This window comes from Scyliorhinus torazame, chromosome 13 (assembly GCF_047496885.1).
Source record: "Scyliorhinus torazame isolate Kashiwa2021f chromosome 13, sScyTor2.1, whole genome shotgun sequence".
Lineage (NCBI taxonomy): Eukaryota > Metazoa > Chordata > Chondrichthyes > Carcharhiniformes > Scyliorhinidae > Scyliorhinus > Scyliorhinus torazame.
Window position 1 is genome coordinate 202242479 of NC_092719.1, and position 12219 is coordinate 202254697.

Here is a 12219-nt window from a genome sequence, read left to right on the forward strand (position 1 = left end):
GGCAATAAATGTTGACATAAAGGTAAAGTGAGTTCTGGAATGTCCTCCTTGTATCTCTCCACCTCTCTCACTTTTTAGGATGCTCTTTAAAACCCACCTCGATGTTTTTAGACTCCTTTCGCTCAGTGTCAATTTTTGTCTAATTATTTTCCAGTAAAGGGCCTTGGGGTGTTTTGGTCCATTAAAGGTGCTATGTAAATACAAGTTGTTACTGTAGGCTGAGGTGGGCTGGCTGGCGAACAGTACGGTTTGAAGGGAAATGACTGCTTGAGGTTTCATATCGATGGCTGACAGTGGGTTATGTAAACCATGGCTTTTTAAGGTTACCCGTGTGTGAATAAGGATTAATATATTCCTTAGTATCCCCTGTCCTAGCCGATGAAAAACAGTGTTATGAGAGTGGAAAACCTTTTTTGTTCATTCGGGTTGAGCAGCACAGTGTCAATAAATCCAGCAATGTCCATAAATCCAATAATAGTTCGGCAGAAATGCTTTAACGGAGGATTGCTTACATGTCTGGGGACCCTCAGTTAGAAAGCCTATAAAATAGGGGTCAGTAGATGTCCATCAACATTTATAGGTAAGTCAACAGTTAATCCTTGTGAGATCCTGGAAATGGGGCTTGTGACACCAGTTCTAACATTATATCATTACTCAGGCATTTCTTGGAGCTCGGTGCAGTTTAACAAAACAATATTGCTAGTTTAAAACAAGCATTTTAGTGAGCGCGCGCACGCACAGTACAGGTGAAACAGTATTTCTTTTTAAATGACAGCGCTATTGACCTGCTTCGCAATTATTAGAGTGCCAGTCTGGCTCTGTTGGCACCACCCGCGCTGCCAGGTAAAACAATTGCGGGTTCAATGCCCCACTCCCCAAGTCTTGCACCTGTCAGCGAGGCTGGCAAATGCGTGCGGTGCGGAAGGTGTGCTGAAACTACGGGTCTTTTGGGTGAGATGTCAACCTGAGTTTGTTTATTCAGATGAACAGAGAGGGGAAAAGAAAATCCCGTGGCCCTTTCTCCCAAGAGGAGGCGATTCAGATGTCCTGGAAAAAATGAATCTCCATCGTAAAATGATTGCCCTTTACTTACCTGCAGGCAAATTGGTCACTATCTTAACGTTATACGACAGCGGCTGCATTTGATAAATAAGCTATTGGTGGGGACCTCCCTAGGAAGTGATAAGGCCCGTATAACTGCTCGTCCACTTGTGACACAGTGAATGGCAAACATTCTTTCCATAGTTGTGGAACTTTAGTCAATGAGGAGGGAAGGTTAGGTAGTTCAAGCACTTACGTTTTGATCTTTACCAGAAAGAACGCACTCATCTCGTCTTTGCTGACTGATGGACCAGTGAATCTGAAAGAAATGAAAGGCAACGTTGGTTTCCATGGAGAGAATTAGGGAAATTACAGAATACTATCCCAGCGAGGCAATGCCGTTTGACGCTCACTCTTCACTTGGAGCTGTCGACTCGAGCCCCATTTTCCAGACATTTCATAAATCCTTTCACAATCTTTCATTTTAAATATCTGCATTTAATTTCCTTTCAAATGGATTTATAGACCCTGGGCTGAATTCTCCGCCCCGCCGGGACAGATTTCTGGCGGATGGGCCGAAGTCCCGCCAATAAATTGTATGTTATTTACCGGCGGGACAAGGCGGCGTGGGCGTGCTCCGGGGTCCTGGGGGGGGCGCGGGGCGATCTGACCCCGGGGGGTGCCCCCACGGTGGCCTGGCCCACGATCGGGGCCCACCGATCCGCGGGCGGGCCTGTGCCTTGGGGGCACTCTTTCCCTTCCGCCTCCGCAACGGCCTCCACCATGGCGGAGGCGGAAGAGACTCTCCCCACTGCGCATGCGCGGGAAACTGACAGCGGCCGCTGACGCTCCCGCGCATGCGCCGCCCCGAATGTCATTTCCGCGCCAGCTGGCGGGGCAACAAACGCCGTTTCCACCAGCTGGCGGGGCGGAAATCCCTCCGGCGCTGGCCTAGCCCCTCAATGTTGGGGCTCGGCCCCCAAAGATGCGGAGCATTCCGCACCTTTGGGGCGGCGCGATGCCCGTCTGATTGGCGCCGTTTAGGGCGCCAGTCGGCGGACATCGCGCCGTTAAGGGAGAATTTCGCCCCAGGTTCAGCACGCCGGCGTGATGCTCCGTTACGCCGGCTGGTCAATGGGGTTTCCCATTGTGGGACAGCCCCACGCCGTCGGGAAACGCCCAGGTTGCCGACAAAATGGAGCATCCCACCGCCGGAGAATCCAGCCTCACTTTGATTCTCCGTTCCTTCACACCGGCGGGATTCTCCGTTCCTTCACACCGGCGGGATTCCCCGTTCCCTCACACCGGCGGGATTCCCCGTTCCCTCACACCGGCGGGATTCTCCATTCCCTCACACCGGCGGGATTCCCCGTTCCTTCACACCGGCGGGATTCTCCAATCCCTCACACCGGCGGGATTCTCCATTCCCTCACACCGGCGGGATTCTCCATTCCCTCACACCGGCGGGATTCCCCGTTCCTTCATGGCGGCGGGATTCTCCGTTCCTACATGGCGGCGGGATTCTCCAATCCCTCACACCGGCGGGATTCTCCATTCCCTCACACCGGCGGGATTCTCCGTTCCCTCACACCGGCGGGATTCTCCGTTCCTTCACACCGGCGGGATTCCCCGTTCCTTCACACCGGCGGGATTCCCCGTTCCTTCATGGCGGCGGGATTCTCCGTTCCTTCACACCGGCGGGATTCTCCGTTCCCTCACACCGGCAGGATTCCCCGTTCCCTCACACCGGCAGGATTCCCCGTTCCCTCACACCGGCAGGATTCCCCGTTCCCTCACACCGGCAGGATTCCCCGTTCCCTCACACCGGCTGGATTCTCCGTTCCCTCACACCGGCGGGATTCCCCGTTCCTTCACACCGGCGGGATTCTCCAATCCCTCACACCGGCGGGATTCTCCATTCCCTCACACCGGCGGGATTCTCCATTCCCTCACACCGGCGGGATTCCCCGTTCCTTCATGGCGGCGGGATTCTCCGTTCCTACATGGCGGCGGGATTCTCCAATCCCTCACACCGGCGGGATTCTCCGTTCCTTCACACCGGCGGGATTCTCCGTTCCCTCACACCGGCGGGATTCCCCGTTCCTTCACACCGGCAGGATTCCCCGTTCCTTCACACCGGCGGGATTCTCCGTTCCCTCACACCGGCTGGATTCCCCGTTCCTTCATGGCGGCGGGATTCTCTGTTCCCTCACACCGGCGCGATTCCCCGTTCCTTCATGGCGGCGGGATTCTCCGTTCCCGCACACCGGCGGGATTCCCCGTTCCTTCATGGCGGCGGGATTCTCCGTTCCCTCACACCGGCGCGATTCCCCGTTCCTTCATGGCGGCGGGATTCTCCGTTCCCGCACACCGGCTGGATTCCCCGTTCCTTCATGGCGGCGGGATTCTCCGTTCCCTCACACCGGCGGGATTCTCCGTTCCCTCACACCGGCGGGATTCCCCGTTCCTTCATGCCGGCGGGATTCTCCGTTCCCTCACACCGGCGGGATTCTCCGTTCCCTCACACCGGCGGGATTCTCCATTCCCTCACACCGGCGGGATTCTCCGTTCCCTCACACCGGCGGGATTCCCCGTTCCTTCATGCCGGCGGGATTCTCCGGCCACGCTGCAGTGAATGGAGATTTGTCTGACGGATAAATTCTCCGTTCTCGCTGGCAGCAGTAGGGGTGGCGGACTTGCAATGGAGAATCCCGCCTCTTCTCTCAATGGTCACTTGTGGTAAAATATTCCAGGTTCCAATATCCCCCGATATGACAAAAAAGTTGAGCACTTGAAATGCCATAGCATACAAGGCTACAGACCAAGTGCTGGATTAGAATAGATAGGTGCTTGATGGTTGGCGTGGACACACGGGCCGAAGGGCCTCATTCTGTGCTGTAAAACCTCACAACACTAATGCTGGATCGATATTGGTAATTAACCATCGTCCATGGGGGACCAGAGGCATCTCTCTCTCTGTTAGTGGGAGAGGGAAACAGTGATTAGAATGCTTGAGGGGCACAGCTTCACAGAAGGCATAAGGCAAAGCAAAAAGGCAGCCCACCGTGAACTATCAGAGCTGTTATGGGGATTGAATCCTTGCCGCTGGCATCATTCTGCACCACATGCTGGCCATCTGAGCTAACCAACCCTCCTATAATACTCACACTGGATAATACACTGCCGGATAATGCTCACACTGTCTATAACACCAACACTGTGTTGACAGTACCTCCACGGTGTGATAATACACTGCCGGATAATACTCAGCATCAAGAATGCTCACACTGTGATAATTGCCACACTGTATAACACTTGCACAGTGTTGATAATAGTTACACTGCATTGATGATACCCATACTGTACCATATCACTGCCATTTCTTCTCTGTTGCTGGGTCTAAAACCTGGAACTCTCTCCCTGACACCACAGTAGCTGTACCTACACTAGATGGATTGCAAAGCTTCAGGAATCATAGAATTTACAGTGCAGAAGAAGGATATTTGGCCCATCGAGTCTGCACTGGCCCTTGGAAAGAGCGCCCTACCCAAGCCCACACCCTATCCCCGTAACCCAGTAACCGCACCCAAACTTCTTGGACACTAAGGGCAATTTATCATGGCCAATCCACCTAACCCGCACATCTTTGGACTGTGGGAGGAAACCGGAGCACCCGGAGGAAACCCACGCAGACACGGGGAGAATGTGCAGACTCCGCACAGACAGTGACCCAAGCCCGGAATCAAAACTGGGACCCTGGAGCTGTGAAGCAGCTATGCCAACCGCTGTGCTACCGTGCTGCTCACCACCACCTTCTCAAGGACATTTAGTGATGGGCAATAAATGCTGGCCATGCTAACGACTCTCACATCCCATGAAAGAATTGAACATTGTGTTGAAATTACTCACACTTGTTGTTCATATATTAGTTGTTAACTGCCCTCTAATTCAGCCTTGGAACTACAAAGCGATTCCCTTATTATAGCTCCTGTGAATCATATGCTAAATGAGAAGTGGAGCTATTTCACACAACCAGTCAGCCTGGAATAGCTAAGTGGGTCAAGAGTGTAGTGTCGGGGATGTTTATACAGCTCAGAATGACTGGGTTTTAACAGCAAAACAACTGAACTACTTTATGTTCTATGTGGGTCCTGGGCTATGCAAAGCAACTGCAAACTTTTGACAATCACTCATTGGCAACACAGCAACTCTCCTTCATGATCTCCCCAGGTCTCCTTTTTACCGTCTGCTCACCTAAAGCTGCGATTCATCGACTTGTTTGCTGCGTTCAAAAAGCAATTTGTGTGAAGCCCTTTGAGAACTGTTCAGAGATGTGCTGAGGCGTTAGATGGATGCGAGTGTTATTTTTCTTCCCTCCTGCCTGACTCTGAGGTGTATCTTTATTTCCCTTGCTTTAACCTCATAAATCCTACATACAAGCACTTTTTCCATACAAATCCATCTATGTGACAAGGCTGGCAGTCCCTTAATCTAGTACTTCAGAATAAACTCAGAATTCCTTCCAACTAGCTATTTCCTCTCGAGTCAATCATAAAAGCTAGCATGCAAGTTGAGCAGGTCATAGGAAAGGCGAATAGAGTGTCGGCCTTTATTTCAAAGGGAGTGGAATATAAAAATAGGGACGTCTTGCTAAAACTATACAAGGCACTAGTAAGACCACGCCTGGAATACTGTGAATAGCTTTGGTCCCCGAACGTAAGAAAAGATATCCTGGCATTGCAGGCAGTCCAGAGAAGGTTCAATAGGTTGATTCTGGGTATGGACGGATTTTCTTATGAGTAGGTTGGGCCTGTACTCATTGAAGTTTAGAAGAATGAGAGGCGACCTTATTGAGATATTTAGGATTCTCAGGGGGCTTGACAGGGTAGAGAGGATGTTTCCCTTTGTGGGAGAGTCTAGGACCAGGGGGCAGAATCTCAGATTAAGGGGTCCCCCATTTAAGACAGAGATCAGAAGGAATTCATTCTGTCAGAGGGTAATGAATTTGTAGAATTTTTTTGTAGAGGCTGGGTCGTGAAGTATGTTCAAGGCTGAAAGGAACAGTAAGAGAATCAAAGGGAATAGGGATAAGGCGGGAAAGTGGATTTGAGGATTATCAGATCAGATATGATCTCATTGAATGGCGAAGCAGACTCGATGGGCCGAATGGCCTATTTCTGCTCCAACGTCTTATGGTCTTATATAATCATAATAATCTTTATTAGATTCACAAGTAGGTTTATATTAACACTGCAATGAAGTTACTGTGAAAATCTCCTCGTCGCCACACTCCGGCGTCTGTTCGGGTACACCGAGATGGAATTCAGAATGTCCAGTTTACCTAACAAGCACGTCCTTTGGGACTTGTGGGAGGAAACCGGAGCACCCGGAGGAAACTCACTCAGACACAGGGAGAACGTGCAGACTCTGCACAGACAGTGACCCTAGCCGTGTCATCTGAGTCCCCACATTTAGCAATTGGCCTTTGAACATGACAACCATGTCCTGTGTGGCATGATTACTCAGCTCATCACCTTCCAGTTCCTGATCTATTGCATCCTGTTTCCTAGGAATGTAATTGCAAAACACCTGGGTACGTGAGGTCCAGGATGCCTCTTCAGTTTCTATCAGCTGCTTATATTCTGAAAGCTTGTAAGCTATCCCAGTCAACCATGAGGAATTAATAGATTACCATGTTGGATAACCACTGTCTTACCATCGCGCCCTATTCCCTTACCAGGACATTTATATTCCTTATCACCCTCTCTTATGTAACACAACATATCCTCAAGAATTAAAGACCACCTCAGATATCTTATACAATGCCCTTGAATTTTCTCCAAGACCTCAGCCTTGATGAAAGTTCTTCTCCCTGCATATGAAGCATTCCAATGTGCAGAAAAATTGAACTAATTGTAGCTCCCTTTGGAGTAAGAGGCCTGTTACTCAGCACAGAAGGTTATTTGGGATTCCTCCTATAGGTCAATTGATAGGAGCTGTAACCTCCAACTATCTGAAATGCACGAACTGCCCTTGGCAGCGCAGTTGTCAACTTACAGTTCGGTTGACCATCCATCATCGTGCGATGCCTTTAACAGAATCCATTGCTGAAAGAACTTTCAGCCGTGGCATTCATAACCACAGTGTTTATGTTTTCATATGTATCTCTTTTTTTTTTTAAATATGTTTTATTGAAATTTTTTTCCCAAACAACAATTTTTCCCCTCTTACAAAGCAAACGCAACAATAACAATACAGAAATTTTTAACAATACACAAGTAACAAAACCCCTTTATCTTTGACCTAAACTAAACTAAACCACCCCCCCCTCCCCCCCACTTCCCCCTGGGTTGCTGCTGCTGGTCATCTGTCTTCCCTCTAACGTTCCCCTAGGTAGTCGAGAAATGGCTGCCACCGCCTGGTGAACCCTTGAGCCGATCCTCTCAGGGCAAACTTTATCTGCTCCAGTTTAATGAACCCCGCCATATCATTTACCCAGGCCTCCAGTCCGGGGGTTTCGCCTCCTTCCACATGAGTAGGATCCTGCGCCGGGCTACTGGGGACGCAAAGGCCACAACGTTGGCCTCTTTCGCCTCCTGCACACCCGGCTCTTCCGCAACTCCAAATAGAGCTAACCCCCAGCCTGGTTTGACCCGGGCCTTCACCACCCACGAAATCACTCCCGTCACTCCCTTCCAATACCCTTCCAGTGCCGGGTACGCCCAAAACATATGTGCGTGGTTTGCCGGGCTCCCGCCACACCTCCACATTTGTCCTCCACTCCAAAGAACCTGCTCAATCTTGCTCCCGTTATGTGTGCTCTATGTAGCACCTTAAATTGAATCAGGCTAAGCCTGGCGCATGAGGAAGAGGAATTTACCCTGCTTAGGGCATCAGCCCACATACCCTCCTCTATCTCCTCCCCTAGTTCTTCTTCCCACTTTCCTTTTAGTTCGCCCACCGACTCCTCCCCCTCTTCCCTCATCTCTCGGTAAATCTCTGACACCTTGCCCTCTCCGACCCACACCCCTGAAAGCACCCTGTCCTGTATCCCCTGTGTCGGGAGCAACGGAAATTCCCTCACCTAGGGCGAAATTCTCCCCCAACGGCGGGATGTCCGCCGACTGGCGCCAAAGCCGGCGCCAATCAGACGGGCATCGCGCCGGCCCAAAGGTGCGGAAGGCTCCGCATCTTTGGCGGCCTAGCCCCAACATTGAGGGGCTAGGCCGACGCCGGAGGGATTTCCGCCCCGCCAGCTGGCGGAAATGGCGTTTGTTTCCCCGCCAGCTGGCGCGGAAATGCGGCGCATGCGCGGGAGCGTCCGCGGCCGCTGTCAGTTTCCCAGCGCATGCGCGGGAGCGTCAGCGGCCGCTGTCAGTTTCCCGCGCATGCGCAGTGGGGAGAGTCTCTACCGCCTCCGCCATGGTGGAGACCGTGGCGGAGGCGGAAGGGAAAGAGTGCCCCCACGGCACAGGCCCGCTTGCGGATCGGTGGGCCCCGACCGCGGGCCAGGCCACTGTGGGTGCACCCCCCGGGGTCAGATCGCCCCGCGCCCCCCCCCCCAGGACCCCGTAGCCCGCCCACGCCGCCTGGTCCCGCCGGTAAATACCAGGTTTGATTTACGTCGGCGGGACAGGCAATTCCTGGGCGGGACTTTGGCCCATCCGGGCCGGAGAATCCAGCGTGGGGTCCCGCCAACCGGCGCGGCCGGAGTCCCGCCCCCGCCCAATCTCCGGGAGGGGACACTTCGGCGGGGGCGGGGCGGGATTCACGGCGGCCAACGGCCATTCTCCGACCCGGCGGGGGGTCGGAGAATGACGCCCCTGTTGTCTAGTAAACGCCCTCACCTGCATATATCTCAAGAAATTTCCCCGGGGCAACTTATACTTTTCCTCCAATGCTCCCAAGCTCGCAAAAGTCCCATCTATAAATAAATCTCCCACCCTCCTAATTCCCAACTGGTACCAGCTCTGAAATCCTCCATCCATTCTTCCTGGGGCGAACCTATGGTTGTTCCTGATTGGGGACCCCACCAGGGCTCCCCGCACCCCTCTCTGTCGCCTCCACTGTCCCCAGATATTCAATGTTGCCGCCACCACCGGGTTCGTGGTAAACTTTTTAGGTGAGATCGGTAGCGGCGCCGTCACCAGCGCCTCTAAACTCGTCCCTTTACAGGACTTTCTCTCCAGTCTTTTCCACGCCGCTCCCTCACCCTCCATCATCCATTTACGTATCATTGCCACATTGGCGGCCCAATAATAATCGCCCAAGTTCGGTAGTGCCAATCCTCCTCTGTCCCTACTACGCTGAAGGAACCCCCTCCTTACTCTCGGAACTTTCCCTGCCCACATGAAGCTCGTGATGCTCCTGTCTATTTTATTAAAAAAGGTCTTGGTGATTAGTATAGGGAGACATTGAAATACAAATAAGAACCTCGGGAGGACCATCATCTTAATTGCTTGCACCCTGCCCGCCAGCGATAGAGGCTGCATGTCCCACCTCTTGAAGTCCTCCTCCAATTGTTCTACCAACCGTGTCAGATTAAGTCTGTGCAAGGTTCCCCAGCTCCTAGCGATCTGAATCCCCAGGTATCGGAAGTTTCTTTCCACTTTCCTTAGAGGCAAGCCTTCTATCTCTCTACTCTGGTCTCCTGGATGTATCACAATTCATATGTATCTCTCATCTCAGCAAATTCACCTCCATTATCTTAGCTGGTGTCTCAAGTCCAGTCCCTATCAATTTCTCCATGACTTTATCTATAATATCCTTCTGTTCTTACCATGCATTTATGTAGAAAGACTAAATGTCAATGGAAAGTTTACAATAGGACATGTTGCGTATCCTCTCATACTTTTTACATATTTCACATTTTGCACTAATCTCTTCGATGAGTCTTGTATACTCATCAATGACTTCTGCATCCTTGAGCAGAATTTTTATTCTTTGACAAGAAGAATTAACATATGCTATGTAGCTGTTAGACAATTTGCTTTTTTCCCTCTCTGATTCTCATCACCCAATGTCATTAATACTTTTCTAATGATTTATTTCTTTTTTAAAAAATTGTTTTTTTTATTCTCCTCCATATTCACATTTTCTCCCACATTTACATCCATCAACGATAAACAATAATCAGCAAGATATGTCAGTCCCCATAATAACAACAACGATCCCATCTACCCACCAACCCCCAAACCTCAACCCGCATGTTTACATAAACAAATGACAAAAATAAATCAGGGATTACCCGTAGTCACCCTTAATCTTACACAGCTCCCACCCCCCCACCCCCCACCCCAGGCCTCCAGCTCCTCCCGTCCACTGCCTCTTGTAAAACTCCTCCCCCTACCCTCGGTTCCTTCCCCCCCAACTTTCCACCCCGGCTAGACCACTCGGACCCTGTTCTGCCAGGCTCCGATGGCCTCAGCCCCTCCCCCCACCTCACTCCCGTTCACTGGCCGGCACACACCGGCCAGCGTGGAGGCCCCCGCCCGGGTCCCTTTCCCACTTGCCCGGCCCCAGGAAAGCCCAAAGATCCCCTTTTAGCACACAAACCCCGCCTATCCACCTACACCCCAAAGAACTCTCATTTCGAGTGAAAGTCCCGTCCCTTCCCTCGTCCAAATATATACCACCTTGGCTCCTTTAATCTCTACACCCGCGCGCAGTGATACAAAAAAAGAAGAAAATACAGTCATGAGGTTACATCGGCACATGGCCATTCCTCAGTTTGTCAGTTCTGCCACAGTCCTTCTGCTTTCGCAAACTCCTCCGCTGCTTCCGCCGTTCCAAAATAAAAGTCCCTGAGCTTGTAAGTCACCCTCAGCTTCGCTGGATATACAATGCCGCACCGCACCTTGCTAATGTACAGTGCCCTCTTCACCCGGTTGAAGGCAGCCCGCCTCCTTGCCAGCTCCACCGTAAAGTCCTGGTATACACGTATACCAGCTCCAGCCCACTGCACCACCCGCTTCTGCTTGGCCCAGCTCAGGACCTTCTCCTTCACCCTGTACTTACGGAAGCACAGAGTCACTGCCCTTGGCGGCTCACTCGCCTTTGGTACAGGCCTCCACGACCGACGAGCCCGATCCAGTTCATATTGGGAGGGGTCCTCCCCCTCCCCCAGTAGTTTTGCCAGCATCGCGGCAAAATACTCAGTCGGCTTCGGTCCTTCAACTCCTTCGGGCAGCCCCACAATCCTCAAGTTCTGTCGCCTGGATCTATTTTCCAGGTCTTCCATTTATCCTCGCAGATCCTTGTTAGTATCCATCACCTTCCGCATCTCTTTCCCCATCGAGGCAAGTTGATCACCGTGCTGCAATAACGTCTCCTCCACTTCCTTCAGCGCCTCCCCTTGCTCTCACACCTCCGCCACTGCGCTCGCCACCTCCGTCCTCACCGGGGAAACTGCCTCCTCCACCAGCACACTCAAAACCTCCCTCATCTCCTTCCTCACCGTCTCCATGCATTTCGCAATCTGCGCCAACTGCTTTTCAAATTCCGCAGCCATCACCTTAGTTATTTCTTCAGCCGTAAGCAGTGCTGCCTTCCCTGGTGCTCCAGCCTCCATTTTTCCTGGTGACCCCGCGGTGACCTTTCCACTCCCCGACGGACCTCCAGCTGGGTTTTTTTCGGCCGTTTTTCTGCTCACCCTCGACATTTTTCTTTGGGTTTTTTTCCCCTCCTGTGTCTTCTCAGTGCCTCCTCCGTGCCTTCTCCCTTCTTCTGCCACCTCCGCGGACCCTGGGACCGGGCTTAAAGCCCCGAAATTGCTGTTCCCGAGCGGGGGCTCTCCATTGTGCGGCCGCCTCCCGCCCGCCGTCACCAGAACTTTTCTAATGATTTCTGAAGGCGATTCAAATCCATTGACATTCCACTGAGCTTCATGTGTGCCTTTTTCATGGAAGGTTTACTTGGCAAATGTATTTCATTGGAGACTATAATAATAATCTTTATTATCACAAGTAGGCTTACATTAACACTGCAATGAAGTTACTGTGAAAATCCCCTAGTCGCCATATTCCAGCGCCTGTTCGGGTACACAGAGGGAGAATTCAAAATGTCCAAATTACCTAACAGCACGTCTTTCGGGACTTGTGGGAGGAAACCGGAGCACCCAGAGGAATCCCAGGCAGACACGGGGAGAAGGTGCAGACTCCGCATAGACAGTGACCCAAG

At 51.8% G+C, this 12219-nt stretch overlaps 1 protein-coding gene across 1 annotated transcript in view; it reads right to left on the minus strand.

Annotated features, from left to right (window-relative positions):
* Positions 1-12219, minus strand: part of LOC140388540 (semaphorin-3F-like) — a 135234-nt gene that overhangs the window by 118989 nt on the left and 4026 nt on the right. Inside the window, exon 2 of the mRNA XM_072472912.1 lies at positions 1298-1360. Within this exon, the coding sequence (XP_072329013.1) occupies positions 1298-1360 (63 nt within the window). The remainder of the gene's footprint in view (positions 1-1297; positions 1361-12219) is intronic.